General features: G+C 35.8%; 1 protein-coding gene across 1 annotated transcript in view; it reads left to right on the top strand.

The window, feature by feature from the left end:
* Positions 1-18,732, top strand: part of NUP205 (nucleoporin 205) — a 49,307-nt gene that overhangs the window by 2,803 nt on the left and 27,772 nt on the right. Inside the window, exons 2-15 of the mRNA XM_062615483.1 lie at positions 2,156-2,298; positions 3,313-3,484; positions 4,448-4,592; positions 4,949-5,108; positions 6,950-7,178; positions 7,351-7,515; positions 8,297-8,472; positions 11,202-11,318; positions 12,112-12,249; positions 13,333-13,483; positions 14,249-14,454; positions 15,926-16,108; positions 17,265-17,315; positions 17,905-18,114. Of these exons, the coding sequence (XP_062471467.1) occupies positions 2,156-2,298; positions 3,313-3,484; positions 4,448-4,592; positions 4,949-5,108; positions 6,950-7,178; positions 7,351-7,515; positions 8,297-8,472; positions 11,202-11,318; positions 12,112-12,249; positions 13,333-13,483; positions 14,249-14,454; positions 15,926-16,108; positions 17,265-17,315; positions 17,905-18,114 (2,246 nt within the window). The remainder of the gene's footprint in view (positions 1-2,155; positions 2,299-3,312; positions 3,485-4,447; positions 4,593-4,948; positions 5,109-6,949; positions 7,179-7,350; positions 7,516-8,296; positions 8,473-11,201; positions 11,319-12,111; positions 12,250-13,332; positions 13,484-14,248; positions 14,455-15,925; positions 16,109-17,264; positions 17,316-17,904; positions 18,115-18,732) is intronic.

Raw genomic sequence — 18,732 nt, 5'->3', positions numbered from 1 at the left:
CCATGCTCACTCACTACGTTTCAGTTTGACTTATGCTGCCTCATTATTCAGGGTATTCGTGTAGCATATTGCATTACTTTGAGGTGGTGTTTGGTTGTATGAAAAAGAGGGGCATCTTCCTGTCAGAGTAGCTACCTCTTGCTTGCTATATTATGTGAGCAGCCTGGTCAAGATGAGGTGTGGATACGTTTTGAGTTAGATGCATCTAGTCAGGTTTACCTTAAGGGTTAGGTCTGATCAAACCAAGTATGAGAATTAAAATGTTGCCTCTGTACTTGATTTTATAACACAGTGTTAACTTGTACATTAAAAAGAAGGAGGCAGGGGGAGGGGGAAGTTTAACCAGTTTTAGGTGAAATGTTAGTATTTTTTTTGTATATAGGCTACTCTGCAAGGCATAGTTCTATTTTATCATTTCTTCAGAAACCAAGCTGGTTTCAGAGGCCTCTGCCATTCACTACCCACTCGTTCTTTCTCTCCATGTTTCAGGTATTGCTCTTTCACTAGTTTTTATGGTTAGCAGGGACACTTTGTAATCTGTGTTAATGAAATACTCTGATTTTTAAAAACAAGATTGAAAGAACTCTGGAAGATATTTCTTCCTCCCCCCCCCTTGATTTGGATCATTTGACTAACAAGACTTACAGTGCTATCCATCAAGAGTTAATGGAGCAGGCATGTGTACGGTTTGGGAACAAGCAGCTCTGAATGAAGGAGAGCAGCAGCCTCTTAAAGAAGCTTTTCTGCTAGCAAAGTTGTAGCACACAAAAACCGCTGCTAGCTTATAATATCTCTGGGTCAGGGACTGTCTCAGTAAATGCTCAGAAACACAGAAAGTGACCTGCAGTCAGGCAGTGGTTGTTCTGTTGTAGCTTGCAGTGACTTGTATGTAGAATCTGTAACTTTCACAAATGCAGATGAAATCTAGCAAGTGAAACATTTTGGTACTTCTGTTTAATGTCGGTCTTTAGTTTTGATATATGTATATTTTAATAGAATGTTAATAGTAGGTGGTAGGAATAATTTTCCAACTGTAAGATTTTCAGTTTAGACAGTGATTCTGGCTGAAGTCTGAAGACAAGTTTGGTATACTGTTTTCATGAGACCTGATCATAAGGAAATTTCTAGTGCAGTCTTCATACTACAGATTTGGGTTCTGAATTATACATGTTCCAGTTGTTGTGCTAAATTCAGTTTGACATACTGGCAGTCCTGGGGTAATGGTTGGACTTGATGATCTTAAAGGTCTTTTGCAACTGAATGGATTCTATGATTCTATATGCAAAGGAAACTCTTTCAGTGTTGAGGAAGAGGAGACTGTATTCCTAGAATAGGGTCAGACTTTTCTTAGTTAATATATTTGTGCTTGCTAGCTTCCAAAAATAATCTAGTCTCTTCTAAGCATAGTCAGGTAATGATTTATATTCTAGTACAGGAAATTCATATCTTTATGTAAAGTTCTTGTTACAGAATGTTAGTAGCAGATGTGTCTTATGGATCAAAACTACATGTATCATTTTTTTAAAATCAAAATGAGAAAGATGAGTAGATGTGAAAGAAAGTGTTCTTAGGTTCATGATTTTTTACTTATCTAATAGTGCCTTTAATCTTAGGGTTTTGGTTTCTAATGTATTTTATTCTACAGACTGATGCAATGATATGACAAATTCTGACAGCGCTGCTGTTCATTTTCAGTCCCTCATATATTAGGTATTTCTCTGTTTTGGATTCTTCTGTCAGAAATAGAAAGCAGGAAGCCAGTCTTGCTGAGTTACATTCAGATTCAAGGTCTGCCTTGCAGGTCTTAGTTATCCTTTAATCTTATCCAAGTGATGGAATCTCATAGGCATATAAGGTTGAAAGATTACAGAGCTTGTATCAAATATCTTTATAAGATGACTTCAGAGTGTAGCTGCATACATCATCTTTTCTGCTTCTGTAGCTCCCTAAATGCAATGAGGTATTATACTGGACCACTGTTGTAATTTTTTGTGCCTTAAGAAAGGAAAATATGCTTGCTTTGATGGACATAACAGTCTATACTGTCAAGCTGAAACTAACAGTAAGTTTAAAAAGTCTACTTATTGGAAATAGTGTGTAATTATTTTTTTTTCTTTCTTTCTCCATTCAAAATACAATGTTTTATTTCTTTTAGCTGCCAGCTTGTGGGGTCCATATAAGGACATATGGCAGACTGTAATGAATGCCATTTGGAAAAGGCAACCTGAAGCTATTCATCGCCTCGACCAGGTTTTAAAGAAACACAAATCGGACTTCATTTCTCTCTTCAGAAATCCGGTACTGGATTAGTGCTCTTTTGTGGAATGAGTTGGAGAGCTGACAATTTACTCTGTATTGTATGGTTGTATGACATACTGTTTTGGCCCTAACCATCCTTTTCGTTACATGTTATTACTGTACCTAGGACGAATGTGTTACAACAGTCTTGTTCTGCTGTAAGAATACAAGTAGCTTGAATAATGCGCTTTCTTTTTGTCTTGTACAGGATGATTTATAATTTTTTTTTTCCCCTCACATTATTTGAATGCCATTTTCAAAGGAATAGTAAAAGTACCTGATAATCCATCAGTCAAGTATTAGCTTTTATTACTACTCTTATATGTCTGAAATAAAGCACAAAACTATTTTGTCTGGTTTTCATCCATGCTCATGCTTCGGTCAGGTTAATGAACACAAAGAACAGAGGAACACATGAATTTACAAGATATAGATTGTGTCTTATTAGATATGTGGAAAACCTTGCTGTTTCTTGGGTGATGGATCACAAGGTAGCAACTAGCAGTATGTCTTCTTTCAGTGGTGTTACTTCCGTGATAGTATATGGCTTTTTATATGGATAAGACAGAAAATTTAACAGTCAGCTATAGAGTTTTGTTAGTATATTTTACTGTCTGAGTTTAATAGAAAAAAGAATGATGTAGAAAACAGTGGTTTGGAGTGTTTGCAAGAGTTCTGATCAACAACCCAGATGTCTTTTCTTGAGCTGATACAAATTCCTCTTGAGGAATGTATAAAAATTTACTTTGTCTCCTTTATTCTGAGTAAACTAAATATCAAAACCAATTGTATAAGATTATTTTTGGTATGTCCCAACAAAGAGACCATTGCTGTGTGACTGTAAAGCATTTTTAGGGTGCCTTTACTATTTCTGTGTTTAAAAGCACTGCGTTTGTTTTTATGTTGACAACCTAACCTGTCAGAACTATTATTTGTGAGGACTGATGTGTAAAGCTTTATTCAGTATTTGATCTTGCCATTTGGAATAATTTACGGTGCTTGTTTCTCTTGCAGCCAAAGAATGTCCAGCAGCATGAGAAAGTTCAGAAAGCAAGTACAGAAGGGGTTGCTATCCAGGGACAGCAGGGAACTAAACTTTTACCAGAGCAGCTAATCAGAGAGGCCTTTATCCTCAGTGACCTCTTCGATATTGGAGAGTTGGCAGCTGTTGAGCTCCTTCTAGCTGGTGAGAAGGGAAAATATTTAAAAGAGCTGGAGAAATACTACCTAAATAGGGCCTTCTTATTTAAGTGTATACTTAACATGAATGTGTGATTCAGTCAGGGCCTTAGAGCATAGAATGTTCTTAAAAAAAAAAAAATCTGCTGTCACTGTAATGTAGTACAATAACACTGTTCTGAACCAGTGTTTGTATTTCATGCAGCTATTGCAAAAGGGAGGATAACTTGAGGGGGTTTTATGATTTACTTTATTACTGAATTTGAAAATAGTTTAAAAATAATTGATTGAGAGTTTTTCCATGAAGCAGTGTAATAGATCTTGGTTCTTCAAATTATGTAGTAGTTATGCAATGATACGTGAGTCTGTTTGGATCATAATCTAGTAACTGATTAGATTATGAAATATATTCTAGAAAGTGACAGGCTTTGCATGTAGAAAATTGATTTCAGAGTTATTAAAATATGATTGTTAGTTGTCACTACTAGCTGCTGTTCATCATTAACTTTTTAATAATTCATTGAAGAAGTAGCTTGCAAATTTGTCACCTTTTGAAAGCCATCTTCAAATCAGCCTCACTTGCTATTGTGAATTTGAGTTTTCAATATAAATTCAGAAAGAAAATTTTATTTTGAATAAAGAAAAGATACTTAGCTGGTAATCAGCTTGAATTGATTGTTAAGATGGGTAGATACGAGCTACAGATACCATTTGGACTGTGGTATTTATGGACTTCTATTTCTTCTGAATTTTTTGGTGTTTTAATAATTGAATTTCAGTTTAAATACTAGCATTCAAAATATCTGTGTTATCTTTCAAGTGCCTGAAACAAAACAAAGTGACAGTGAATAATCATGGTTGCTTTGAATTCTACACTTATATTTCAATTGGAAATGCAAAGACGTAAGACTGTTATCAAAGTGTGTAAGGTAGACTTTCTGTGACTATTCTGTGCATTTTCATTCAACAGGGGAACACCAGCAGCCTAATTTTCCTGGCCTTACAAGAGGTCTAGTGGCTGTTCTGTTGTACTGGGATGGAAAAAGATGCATTGCGAATTCACTAAGAACCCTCATCCAGTCACGCCAAGGCAAGACATGGACTTTTGACCTTAGGTCTGTATTAGGGTGATGAGCTCATCAAAGTTCTTTGCTTTGAGTTCTTTTAGGACTAATTAGATAGACTCATTAGTGAATGTTATGTGCAGTACTTTTTCCTTTGGTAGCAATCTTAGTTGATACAAGTTGTATTTTCGTATTCCATGTTCTTGAACCTACAGTTGTCTAAAGACTTTGTATCCATTCAGCATAATGGTTTGAGATTAGCTATGCACATTTAGTTATTTTATGTGTATAATATAGTTGTAGGCTTTCCATCAACAAATACATTTGATGGGATTCATTATTTTAGACTTCTTCTGTGACTGGGAATAGTATGATTAATTGTTAAATTTATATTCTTTCCAATATAGTCAAGAGTTAATATCCATGACAACACGCTTTACAGATGACCTAATGGAGCAGGGTTTGACTCAGAAGATCCTCACTCTTGTGTCACATATTGATTTGAACAATGAATTTGATAAACTCCAGAGAGAGCGAGGGTTAGGCAGTGAGAAACATCGCAAAGAGGTAAATATTCACTGGCTGTGAACATTCTTCTGAATTACTTCTGATTACTACAGATTAGAATACAGTTAAACTGCATGGAGACAAGAGGTGATTTTTCATTTTACTTTCTAGTTTCTGTTCTCTACCTTTGCAAGCTCTGTTACTGTCTTGAGAGGTCACAGCTTGTGATATACCAGAGTGGGATCAAGGTTACTTCCTGCATTTCAATTTTGCTGTTGCTCCCTGATGCTAGAGTATACCTTATTTTTAGTGAAGAAGTGTAATCAAGGACAGTAAGAAAGTAAGCCTAATATTTGCATTATCTGTAGATTTCTTCTTTTTAATATTATTCTAAAGACTGTGTATTAAATCATCTGCTCTCAGCACCATGGAACAAAAATAGTTCAGAAATTAGTAAGAGAGATTGAAAGCAAATCAAGTTGGGAAAATAATGCTCTTTTTAATAATTCAGTTGTGTTTATATGAGCAGAAGCATTTCTAATACTGAAGTGAGAATTGCTTGAAAATTAGTTCTTGTTTTTTGTAGTCCTTGAACTTAATTGAGACTGTGGCTAACTGCAGAGTATGCTTCTAGTAGGAAGATTTCAGACATTATTGGTTTATTTTCTACACTTCTTTCTAATGGGTGATCTGTCTGAAAATTATTCTGTGTTGTAATCAGTCAGTTTGTTTTCCACCAAATAAACTAGTTTTACACTTTTGCTATTAATGTAGAAACTATACAGAGGATATCCTGATTTACCTTAAATTATCTTAATTTAACATTAAAATTCATTTAATGCATAATGTTAGAAGGTTTTTTTGTTTTTGTTCATCCACCTTTTAGGTGGACTACTGTATTTCTCTCTGTATTCATTAGAACTATTCAGCTGGAGTCTGTGCACAAATCTCTTGCTGTGTTAAATGTTGAAAAGCTTTTATCACAGTATATGTGATTTTAGTGGAAATAGAATGCTTATAGCTAGCTATATTTTATTTAACCAGGTACAATAGAAACAGGGAAAGAACGTCATCAGACGCTCACGATTTAGCTAAATAAAATACAGTTTGACAAAGATCATTATGAAAGGCCATTAGTGGCAGTTTAAACTGAGGGGGAGGACTGAAGTTAACAAATTAAATGAATTTTTGTTTGAAAACAGGTAGTTTTTGTTGCAACTGTTAGAGAAAAGGATAAATTTTGTTTTCAAGAGCAGTTGTACTTAATTGTATCACAGCATGAAATATTTTGCCAAATAAAAAGAAAAATACTTTTAATATGAAAAGGCTTGGTAGCCTTTATGTTGGGCATCATATTTGTCCCATATGTAATTTGGGATGATAGATTTTATTTATATTTGTTCCCTGAAGTTGATACAAATATTTTTTTCTGGGGGGAAGAAAGTTGTAATTTTAATTGTCTTTCACGTTTCTCAGCATCCTGAAAGTTTTGTATTTGTGAAGTCAGCTGAGGTCATCTCTTTTGGGAGAAGGAGAAGACTATGACCTTATCTGGCTATAACTACTAGCGTAGTTGGGTATTACAGACACAATGTAACTTTTGTGTGGTACGTCTACAGTCACAGACATTCTGTGTCAACTCGTGTCTCCTGGCCTTGACAGATGCTGATCAGTCATATTTCAGGGTATCTACTCAAACCTTATATGAAATACATGGGAATACAAACATATCTAACAAGCAGAAGTGTGCCTTTTGTTGTTTAGCGGTTAAAACCCCCAACATTTTCTGTAGCTGTTGTCTTTAATTTTAAATTTGACCTAGTCATCCTGATTGACTGTGAAGGACAAACTGAACATGTTACCAGAATATTTATATTCAGAGTTTGGTTTTTCTCTTACAGGTTTCTGACCTCATTAAAGAATGCCGACAGTCCTTGGCTGAAAGTCTGTTTGTGTGGTCCTGCCAGTCACCACTGAGTAAAGATGACACTCTCATCCTCATAAGTTACCTGGAGAAAGTAACAGTGGAAGCTGATGGCTCATTGGATGGTGTGAACTTGTCTCTTCTCATGGCTCTCCTTTACTGCTTTGATGTCAGCTCTTTGGAACAAGGCACAGAAGATCGTGATGGTAATGCTGGCAATTTTCCCATAGAGCTTATGTTGTGTAGATGGATTAATTGTTTTTTTAACCAATTTTGTTACTGATCTGTAACAAATTGGTAGGATTTTTCATGTTTGTTTTCACATTTGTTTACTAGGTGTTGGTGTTGTGTTTGTTTTTGTTTTTGTTGTTTTTCAAGATCTGGTGCACCGGCTCCCTCTGCTAGCAGAAAGACAGTATATAGCAACAATACACACTCGTCTTCAGGAGTCTCAGCCTTGGAAATTACCAGGCCTGCAAGCTACTGTTAGATTAGCCTGGGCGCTGGCATTACGAGGAATATCCCAATTATCTGATGTGACAGGTAAATCACCCTGAAGTGCAGTTGCTGCACATTAGTATTCAGAGCTTCCAAGAGATAGAAGTCAAAGTATCTGTAACCTTTTTGAAGTGTTAGTATTTACCTTTATGATAAAATTACAGTTGACACTCTTTCAGAGTTTTCTCAGTATGTGAGTTTAGTTGTTGAGCATTGAATTGCTCTGAAATGTACGTGGATTTGGAAATATTTCGTTGCTAGTAATATTGCATAATGTCTCATAGAAGTGAAAGATATTTTAATGTACTGGAAATGTGAAAGATTGCATTTTAGCAGCCTTTAGTATTATTTGAACACTTAAATAGAGAATAGACTCTTACGACTTTTTACTCCTGTAAATGTTAAACCTCAGGATCTTGAGAGAACAAATCTGTTTTAATGTTGTTTTTTTTCCTTTATCTGTGTACTTCATAAGCTTCCCAGGCTCCCTACTAGGTCAGAATTGTGTCTACTCCAGAATATATATTTAAAGAAAATGTGAACTTTATAATTAATGTCTAATTAAGGTTGGTTTATGTTTCTTTGTTCATAGTCTTAGGTTTGATTGGGTAAATGGATTATGTGCTTTAACACTTACTAAAGAACAAAGTTGAGATCATCACCAAACATTAACTTGTATATTCCAGTCTAGTGTTTTCCTGTATGGTAGAAAAAACATAGTTGCTAGAAGCATGTCAGTTTGCATGTCAGCCGGATATTCTGAAATATGTTTTGTTTGGTAACTATAATTTATTTTTTTCCCTCTGTTGTGATTTCTGTGGCCCAGCTCTTGCAGAATTCACTGAGGCAGATGAAGCAATGGCAGAGCTGGCAGTTGCTGATAATGTCTTCCTGTTCCTGACTGAATCTGTTGTGGGGTCTGAAAATTTCTACCAGGAGGAATTTTACATTCGCAAAATTCATAACCTTGTCACAGACTTCCTTGCACTCATGCCAATGAAAGTAAGCTGTTTGCATGAATAGCAGTTCTTATTTTCTGTATTTCTAACATTAGAAGAGATAGTTTAGGGATTTAGGTATGACCCTCAGCTTGAGGCTCTGCAGTTCAGAAAATTTGTTGACTTTATGGAACCTGTGTAGTTTGGGATTTGTTTTCCACATTGAAGTGATGGAAGAATGTGATTCTTAAAACACTTCAGTGTGGTGAGATTTGCAAAGCAAGCTTTTGTGGCACTAGTGGTTTAGTTTTGTTTTGTTTTACATGATTGAAATTTAAATGAATGTAGAAATTGATGGCAGTGAATGTGGGTATTGATTTTTTTGTTTTGTTTCTTTTGATACAGACAGTAACATAACCTAAATTTACTTATGGCTTTTGTCTCTTATTCTTAATTTATTCTTTTAGTAGTGATGTTTTCCATATTTAAGGGGAGGGATTCTACTTTTTCACTAATAACAGTTGTTGGGAAACTGAGCAGTACTTTTCACTAGAACAGCAGAAATACTGCAAAAGGGTTAAAAAAAAAAGTTTGAAGCAGTTGCAACAGTTTAGTTTGTGCAAGAGCTTGTATCTAAGCATGGAAGATTAAAATTCTATGAAAATATTTTTATTTAATTGATGGAGGCTTTATTTTGTGAACTTCACCGTGTTGAGCTATAGTTGGAGTTGCCAAACAATTACTTTTTTCAGTGTGCAAAAGAAGGATTTAAAAATATATTTTGTTCATTGTAACGTCTCTGAATGAGAACAATATTGTCAGGAAAAACAGTATTTTAGCCTTAAGAGTCTTTAAGGGCATATATGAACAAGTTGTAGACAGCTTTTAGGTTTAATCCTTATTTATTTATAATCTGGGTGTTGCATGTTGTTTTCTCGAGCTGTCTTTTTAACTGAGAGAATATCCATAGAAAAGTATAATGTCAGTTCAAACAAGTTCATGCTGATAACTGTGCAGCTGTATTTCTGCTGCAGTGGCTGCCTGCCTAACAACACCACATTGTCAACAGGCCTTGGACATTCTTTGAAGGTGCACACAATGGTGTTTTCTGTAATACAGATGCAGTATCCCTTAGGAATCTTTTGAATATAGTAGGAATATGTGAGGTGTATTTTATAGATGTTCCTTAACAATCAAGTGCAAGGTTTAGAACTGGGAACTTTTTTATGAGGCAGTTAGTCATTGGATAGTGTTGCTTTATGAAAGATGAAATGTCTCCCCATAACAATACCACTTTATGTGAGAGACACAAGGTAGCTTTTTGAATGAAGGTTGAAGAGCTGGAGACTGACCCAGGCTGAGGTTGCTGCCATACTAGATTTAGAACAGATATGACGCTGTCCCCTGTATCCGCAGAACTGTTTGAAAATCCCAAAGCTATTGGTTGATTTGCTGGTACTTCTCTCATCTTCATTGCATTATGGAACTGGAGGCTTTACCTCTGGGAAGAATATTTCTCTTCCATTTCAGGTTTTTGTTTTTTGTGGTTTTTTTTGCTTAGGTTCAGATCTGGAGTTGATTGTAGCTAAGACCTAAAGATGAAGAGAGATGTTTTTCATTGCAAGTAGGATTTTGTAATACATGTAATCAAAAATCTGGCTGTTGAATTATGTTCCAGTTTGATAGAGGCCAGTACTAGTTTTTTTACATGAAAGACTTTGTTAGCCGGTGCCTGGGATACAACCCCTCAAAGGAATTTCTCAAGTGCTGTTAGTTAGTGGTTGGCTTTTGTGCTCAGCTGTTTCTACTGAATCTCAAATTTTAGGTAGGGAAGTGTCTGAACCTGTGTTCAGTTTTATTTGAATCTCTAAGTCAGCATTTTATTTAACTCTTCTGTATATTTTTAACATTTATGTTGCTTGCCAGTGATGATTTGGGTAAATCTTTGTGTTGACTGCATTACAGTCACAACTTGATAATTAGGTCTAGTAGTTCAGATAATTCATTATTTCATTTATTAACACACAATTTTGTCCATGTATTAATTTTGTTAGTATACTAATTTGATTAGTTTGCTCTGACCCTTTCCTCTGTTATTTCTAGTTTTTAACTATTTTTTTTCTTTGTCAGATAATTATTTTGCTGCACATTCAATTTTGCAAATTAAAATATATGGTAGACCTTGAACTGGTCTGTATAGACCATCACCATATTTTAGGTTTTGGTGTGTTGAATTGGTTGCTTTTTTCTGTTCCTGTTTTTCTTTTTTTCCTGTTGCACTTACCGATGTGTGATAATGCTTTTAGCTGAGTCAGACTGGCTCCAAGATAATTCCATTAATCCAAAACTTTTCAAAATGTTAAAGTAGTTGTAACTAGAAGTAGTTGTAAATGGCTAAAAAAGGGGTGGTCACAGATAAGATAATGGTCTGACATCCTTTGTTTGAAGCTAACCCGTCTAGCTTTTGAATTAAAAGGAGGAAAATGCTCCAGCTTTTGGAGCAAAACCAGAGGATCTGGAGAAGTCAGTTGTGAAAAACTCCCATGGTACAAGTTCAGGGCTTTAGCTATGAGCTCTTCAGTTGGCAGCAAAGAAGTGTTTGAATATCCCTTTGATTGTATGATCTTGGGGGAAGGGGATTAGAAAAAAATGAATATTCTTGTCATGTATGTGCAAGCTCATTTCCTTTCTTAGTTTTTAATAGTCTGTTTAGACAACTCTCCTATGCCTGTTCTGTTTTATTCTTGGCTACAGACAGACAGTGGGTTTTTTAACACTTCATAAATTGTGTAGGTGAAACAGCTGAGAAACCGTGCTGATGAAGATGCTCGCATGATCCACATGAGCATTCAGATGGGTAATGATCCACCTCTTTCCCTTCGGAGGGATCTGGAGCATTTAATGCTTTTGGTAAGCTCTATTTTCTTTCACATTACTGTGGCAAAAGGTGGTTATGACTTTTCTTCATCTGAAAACCTGAATGATACCGTACAGTGCTGGGTTGGAGGGATTGTTTGTTGTTGGTTTTTTTTTTTTTCCTCAAATATAGACACTTTCTGTAACTTCATGTAAAGGCATTAATTTACTGCCTTGGCTTCTGTTGTTAATGAAGCATCATTTAATTCTTATTTAGTAAGTAAATATTGCATTGTTTCTATGTTTGAAGAACTTTTGACCTGAAGTTATTTTGCAAAATATTTACATACCTAAAATTTAAGTTATTTTAAAATTATCTTAACGTATCTATTATTTTAAGCTCTCTTATTTTAATGTAACTTAGAATTTTAAGGCTGCAGGCTATCACTGGAGTTGAGATCTGTCTAAATGCATGCATGTTCTTTGAATGGAACACCTTTGTGTATCTAGACCTCAGTGGTTACATGGTGTTTTATGTTACTGTAAGTCTTCAAATTGAGATACATGAATGGTTATTTAAGGAGAAATTACACTTGTTTTCTTAGCAATGTAATTTGTAATAATTAAATAGAAAGTTGTGCAAGTTTCACTTATGTGTGCATCTGGCTGTCATTTGTTCTGATATTGCTATTTAGAAGCTGTCATTTTCAAAGAGTTTTAAGGAATGGAACACCAGCCGTGGGATGCTTTGCCTCTCAGATGTGTTTAGCTTATCTGGAAGCAGTGCTTATTGTTGAAGTAATCTTCTCAATATAGCTGATGCTTTTTAACATCTTTTCTCTGATAGATTGCGGAATTGTATAGGAAAGACCCCTTTAATCTGGAACTTGCTCTTGAATACTGGTGTCCATCAGAGCCTTTGCAGACATCTACCATCATGGGGTCCTACCTTGGAGTAGCTCATCAGCGACCTCCTCAACGCCAGGTTGTCTAGCTTTTCTTGAGTAATCATTAATAACTTTAAAGTCAAAAACCAGGCAGCAGAGTGTTTCGTATCCTTATCACAGCTAGCCTCTAAAAAGACATCTTTTATCAGTGGTTTATGTGCATGTGTCCTGCTCTGCATAACATGGTTATTGTTGCTTACGCTAAAATGAGCTATTGCCAGTCATTCATGGTTTTCAGTAAGTTTATTAAGGAAGAGTGCTAAGCAAAGCTCTTTGAAAATGTTGTTCAGATGTGCTTTTGTTACAGTTGCTAAATGAATTCTGATAACAGTGCTCTTGTGTTTTCTGTCTGATGACCTCTTCATATCTTTTTGATGTAACCGAGAACATAAATTCCGTAATTATAAAAAAATCTATTAACTGTAGTTGATGATATTTTAGGGGGGTAGGAATCCATAAAAATATTTTGGTTGTTTAAAGCTCAAAGCTTACAACCCATAAGAGACAGAACTTAAAATCAGAATGAAGAAGCAATCTAAACAGATGAAACAGATGTTCCAAAACTCTCTAAATACCTGGGATGCTGTCAGCCTTCAATGCTTCTTGAAGGACTATGCAGTGTTAGGCAAAACCTAGTACAAGATATATTGGGCACATCCCAAGATTCACCCAGAATAACTTAAGTTAGGTCTGGTGCAATCTGCAAGCACCCTAATATGACCGTGGGAGGACCCATTGTGTGAATTACTGTGCCTGTGGATATGACAAGCATAGTGAGTTCTTCTCAGCATCGCTTAACTTGCACTGTGAGATGTGTTAATAATATTGCTGTTCAGCGTTTGTGAGCTGAAGCAAATTTTATCACAAAAAATATAGAATTGGAGAATTAATAGAGTTAGTATACTTTGCAATCACTTGAAATGTTTTATTTCCTCTCTGAAACATGTTTTCCACCTCCAGGGAAACTGAATAGGCCAGTCTACAGAGGATTTTTTTGTATGAGTTGTGATTCCACCCCTCTGTCCTACCCTGGTTACATTAGATTCTGTTGGCTGCCTGTTGTGTTCCTAAAATACTCAGATTTTTTTTTTTTTTTAAACACTGATCTTTATTTGTTCTAGGTTGTCTTGTCAAAGTTTGTTAGGCAAATGGGAGACCTACTTCCTTCCACAATTTACATCCCATACTTGAAAATGCTGCGGGGACTGGCTAGTGGGCCTCAGTGTGCTCATTACTGCTTTAGTTTGCTAAAAGTCAATGGCAGTAGTCATGGTAAGAAAAGTGACACTTCAGCTCTTTCTCAACTCTTCTTTAGAAAAGTACAAAGACTCATTTGAGGTGAATTGTGGCTTCGTACTTTTAACATTTCATTATTAGTCCAAAGGTGAAATCGGAAGGCTTCACTTGAAAGTGTAATCTGGGAAAAGAAAAACCCAACTGATTGGGTAATTAAACATCTGAGCATCTTAGCAAGTAATTCACATAATGAAATAATACATTTTTTTTAAAAGCTGTGACCTAAGGGTATAAGAGATGAATATCAATATTGCTTATTGTAAAATATAGAGAGTCATTTCAAGTTGTATATTCTGTAGTTACCTTTTTGCCTTTTTCCAGAAGGACTTTGTTCTATTAGAATTCTTTTATATATGTAATATAATAGCACTATCAAAGTAAGAAATGCTGGTCAGTCCTGTGTTTTGCATAGATCAAATTAGAAAAATACCCCACCCTACTTTGAAGATACAAATAATGCTGCAAACATTTTGATTCATAAAATGGAAACTTATTTGTACTGGCTCTTCATATTAGCACCTTTCTGTCTCTATTAAACAAAAAAACCCAAACAAAAGTACCGAACAACAACAAAAAACCCCAACCCTAAACCAGAACCACTAGTTTTGGCAACAACAGCTTTACTTTGAACTTTACTTTTTTTCCTCCAGAGAAAAAGTTTTCCCTTTAAATTTAACTACTCTGTTTGTCATCCCTTGAAAAGACTACAAAGATCTTGTCACCTGTGTGTTATTTTTCTAGCGGAAAACATCCAAGGAGCAGGTGGCAGCCCTGTCTCCTGGGAGCATTTCTTCCACTCTTTGATGCTTTATCATGAGCACTTAAGGAAAGACTTGCCAAGTGCAGACAGTGTCCAGTATCGCCACCTGCCTCTCCGAGGAATCACACAGAAAGAACAGGATGGATTAATAGCATTTTTACAGCTGACCACTGCTATAGTAAGTTGGGTAAGTAGCCTTTTACTTGGTTTTCTTTGTTAATGTATATTTTTTTCTAGCAGAACATCATCATTCAGCTGAGAAATTCACTTGATCAAAAAGATGTGTAGGGCAAATTTACCTAGCAGTTGTCATTTGACTAGTGAACTTTAAAAGTATGAGAGGCATCAGGAATAACTGCTATGACCGAACATACACAGTCTGGGGGAAGCAGGAAGAGTAACACCTTTTCCTGTGTTACTGCTGTTACTGATTTTCTTGCTTTCCTGACACTTTGGTGTCATGGAGATGTCTTTCAGAAATGAGGTATATTCAGAAGAAATGACTGCAGAGTAGGAAAGTTCTTTGCATTTAATTGAGTTTGAAAAGGCAAAAATAATAGATGAATTTAAAAGAAGGTGGTAGAAGATTGGCGACAAAACTGATCAATTGTGAAATTTGCCTCCAGAGTTAGATTTAAAATGTCCCCACACCAAGAGTGCAAAATGTGCCATGAATTGAGTGGAAGAGGATTCCGAGAGAATAAAACAGCAGTGCAGAGTTGTCTGGGTAATTCTGGACAGTGTGGAATTCAGCTCTTCAGTACCAACCAAATTCTGCAGCACAAAAATTCTGCATTGTAGTGATATACCTTTGGTTTTGCTGACACAAACACAAGACAGATCAGTGAAACTAATTTGTTTTTTTTAAAATCATCCTTGGTGATAATGGCGTTCCTATGTGAGCTGTTGTGTCAGCATTGGATAAGCATGGGGAAAAAGGAACTTTTAGAGCTAGTATTTTCTGACATCATCAAGCCATAACCTGGGAGGAAGTAAATTTGTTTAAAAGAACCAGGGAATTATGATTTGATGAGGCTAGAGGCATGTTCCTGTCGCGTATTTAGCATGAGAGGCTCAAATGAGCTTACACTGGTGATGACCCTGCTCTTAGGCTTAAATAAATTCATATAAGTTCCTAGCAAATGTCCAAATGCAATTTAAGTTTGTAATAGAAGTATTGATTGAAGTCCCTGTACTGATGCTTGAAGAAGCTGTCTAGAGTGTAAGGACTTAAACCTATTTAAGACTAAGTCCACAAATGTGTGTCTACTGAAAAACAAACAAAAATTGAGTGGTTATGAGAAGCGTATATTAGCACAGAATGATAAAATGGTTTGGTTTGGAAGGCACATTATAGATCATCTAGTTCCATCACTCCTGCCAGGGGCAGGGACACCTTAACCACTAGACCAGATTTCTCAGGTTATGCACATAATTCTTCTCTATGGATAGGCACAATTTTAGTACATGTGAATTAATAAATTGGACTTTTTGTTAAATGAAAATTGTTTGCTTTGGAATGGTTTGCTATTCATCTATTTTTTGTGTAGTTTCAAGTATAATGCAGTGTCATTGATACTGAACTTTGAGGTAGAGATTGTAAAACATGAATAATCTTCAAAGTGATAATCTGTGGTTTTGTCTGTTGAACTCTATAGAGTGAGAATGCTCGCTTGGCTCTTTGTGAGCACCCTCAGTGGACACCAGTAGTGGTCATTCTGGGACTTCTGCAGTGCAGCATTCCTCCTATTTTGAAAGCGGAGCTATTAGAAACCCTTACTGCTTTTGGAAGATCACCTGAAATAGCTGCTTCACTCTGGCAATCTCTGGAATATACACAGGTATTTAAGGATTTTCAGTGCTTAGAACTATAGTATCCCAATCGGTTGAAATTGTCAGTAGATTTGAAATAGTATTGCATTTCCTCATATGTTTTCTTGTTGCCATTGAATGAATATATGGGTTTTTTTCACTTAGTTAATGCAGTTCTTACTTTGACATGATCTTGAAAATGACAGTATGGTTTTATGCCTCAGATATCTTATTGGCTGTGCTTATTTTACGTAAATGCAGGTTTCCTGACAGACAGTCCTATGCATTCGGTATGTTTTTTCTCCAGTGTATGGCATCAGTAATAAATGTTCTGCAGGGTTTTTCTGAGGTTTTTTGTTTGTGACATTGTTCTAGTGTGAGTCATGCTCATAGAAAGAAAGGATAGGCAAAAACGCTCCACTTTCAGACATTTAGTTTTCAGAGGAAGTTAATAGTAATTTACTGGATATTGTTGCCAGCTTTCACATTTAGATGGCAAAAGTCAGATATGGATTAAAAGCCCTACCTTTTAAGAAAGTTTTTTTTTCCTTCTGTCTTGATTTCAGAGAAAAATTTTAAATATAAATCCTAAGGATGATGAATATCAAAATGTTCTTGGTATTGTTAATTAAAAGATCTTGATGGGATCGGCTTATTTTATAGTCTGTTATGGTTCAGACTAGTCGCTGTTTTATGTGGAAAAACTTGAGGCATTTGAACTGCAAATGCTGGTTTATTAGCTATTAATAAAAAGACCCTGACAGTAATGACATCTTGTATAATAGTATTTTAAGTGCTTCTCCTTTGCTTGCTAATTTAGGATACCTTAAAATGTACTGTTGTAAGAGATAACAAAGTAAATGTCTTTCCCCTAGCCAATACAAGATAAAAGTTGTTAATATGAAAGTATTTCTGTGCTTTATTTAACAATAAACATAATGCAGATCTTTGATGATGCAAAGCTAGAAGCATGTAAGTCTACAACATACAGTCCAGCCTCTCAGACAGAGAAATCTTAGCTTTTTACCAAAAGGTAGAAAAAAGAGGATTTGGGAAGCCTCTTTTTACAGCTGAAAAGTGATGAATACCTTTTAGTCCTGATGGAAATGATACAGATGAACTGATGATTTGTAATGTACTTTTTCGTGTTTCATGTCTGTTTTCATTTCTCTTTCTGTTTTGAAGATACTACAAACTGTGAGAAGTCCAGGCCAGAGGCAAGCAATTGGTATTGAGGTGAGGGTTTTTCTGTACCTAGATAGCTTTCTGACTACTCTGCTTATGAGTTCAGGGAACACTTGCAGGGGCTGTATCTGCTGTTGTGTCCACAGGAAAGCCTTTGAGTAGGCACCGTCATCTTACTGCTTCTTAATTTACATTCAAGCCTGCTTGTAATTTCTGGGAACTTTCTCTATTTATGAATCCAGTGCAGTTTCATGCAACAGAGCAGCATCTAAACGCTTATATTTCTCATGAGCACTTTTTATTAAGATTTTCCTATTTCCCTAAACCGGCCTTGCTTTTTGTTACATCTTAGTACAGATCACTTCTAAGAAGAGTGGTAAATAAAAGCAAAGTGTATAAATGTTGAGGCATATCTCTTAGTAGCTCAGAAATGAATGGTGTATTTCTGAACTGAAGTAACTCTACTGTTGCTTCACTGCTTTTGCTTTGTTTCTCATGTACCGTAGACAAAAATGCAGCAAAGTCAATTCACTGTAAAATAATTAATGGATGATGCTCTTATAGAATCTGTTCTCACATTTTCTTCTACCTTCAAAGTCTTTGATTTTTCTCCTTCTGTTTTTGCTTTCTTCTTGGGAAGGTTGAACTGAACGAGATTGAGTCCCGATGCGAGGAATATCCTTTAACCCGTGCCTTCTGTCGACTCATCAGCACGCTAGTGGAGAGTTCATTCCCCTCTAACTTGGGAGCAGGTCTCCGTCCGCCAGGCTTTGATCCCTATCTCCAGTTCCTCAGGGATTCTGTGTTTCTCCGATTCCGCACCAGAGCTTACCGGAGAGCTGCTGAAAAAGTAAATTTTGTTTTATTTTTTGTTTGGGTTGTTTGTTTGTTTGTTTGTTGTTTTTTTTTTGTTTGCTTTTGTTTTGTATGTAGTTAAAATGATTTGCGCTGCTGGCTTAGATTTGTTTCAGAGGCTGTAAGAGGTTGATGCAGAGTTAACCTCATAATATTTTGATTCTGTGAACAGGTGATTTTTCAGCTCTTGGGTCATCAGGATCTATGAACTACTTCTAAGGGGCCTGTATAAAGTATCCTTAATTTAAAAAAATATATATTTTTGCTAAATTTCAATTTGCTATACAGGATCTGCAACTCTGCTACATGGCTAAAGACTTCTGTGCCCAAATCTACAAGTCAGATTTGTTCTTTCCTCAGTGCTACTTATAGAATATTTCTGACTTGCTGAACCATGGTATTTGAGTTTCCTTTATGATACATTTGGATGAAAGTGCATGCCAAATTGTATCCTGGAAGCTATTAATGATCTGTTTTTAGCTGTATACCTAATAAGACTCTTTATGCCTTGTAGTTTCACTGTGCTGATATGTATATTGTATAATAGAGCTTAAAATAGGCAATCGGTCTCTTTCAGTGTTCCATTTCACTTCAGAAAGAAAGCTTGATCTTT

Source organism: Pezoporus occidentalis, unplaced genomic scaffold, assembly GCF_034315485.1.
Source record: "Pezoporus occidentalis ecotype Australia unplaced genomic scaffold, CSIRO_AGI_Poc_V1 ctg182, whole genome shotgun sequence".
Lineage (NCBI taxonomy): Eukaryota > Metazoa > Chordata > Aves > Psittaciformes > Psittacidae > Pezoporus > Pezoporus occidentalis.
The sequence above is the reverse complement of the archived record's forward strand: the minus strand, read 5'-3'. Positions and strand labels throughout refer to the sequence as shown.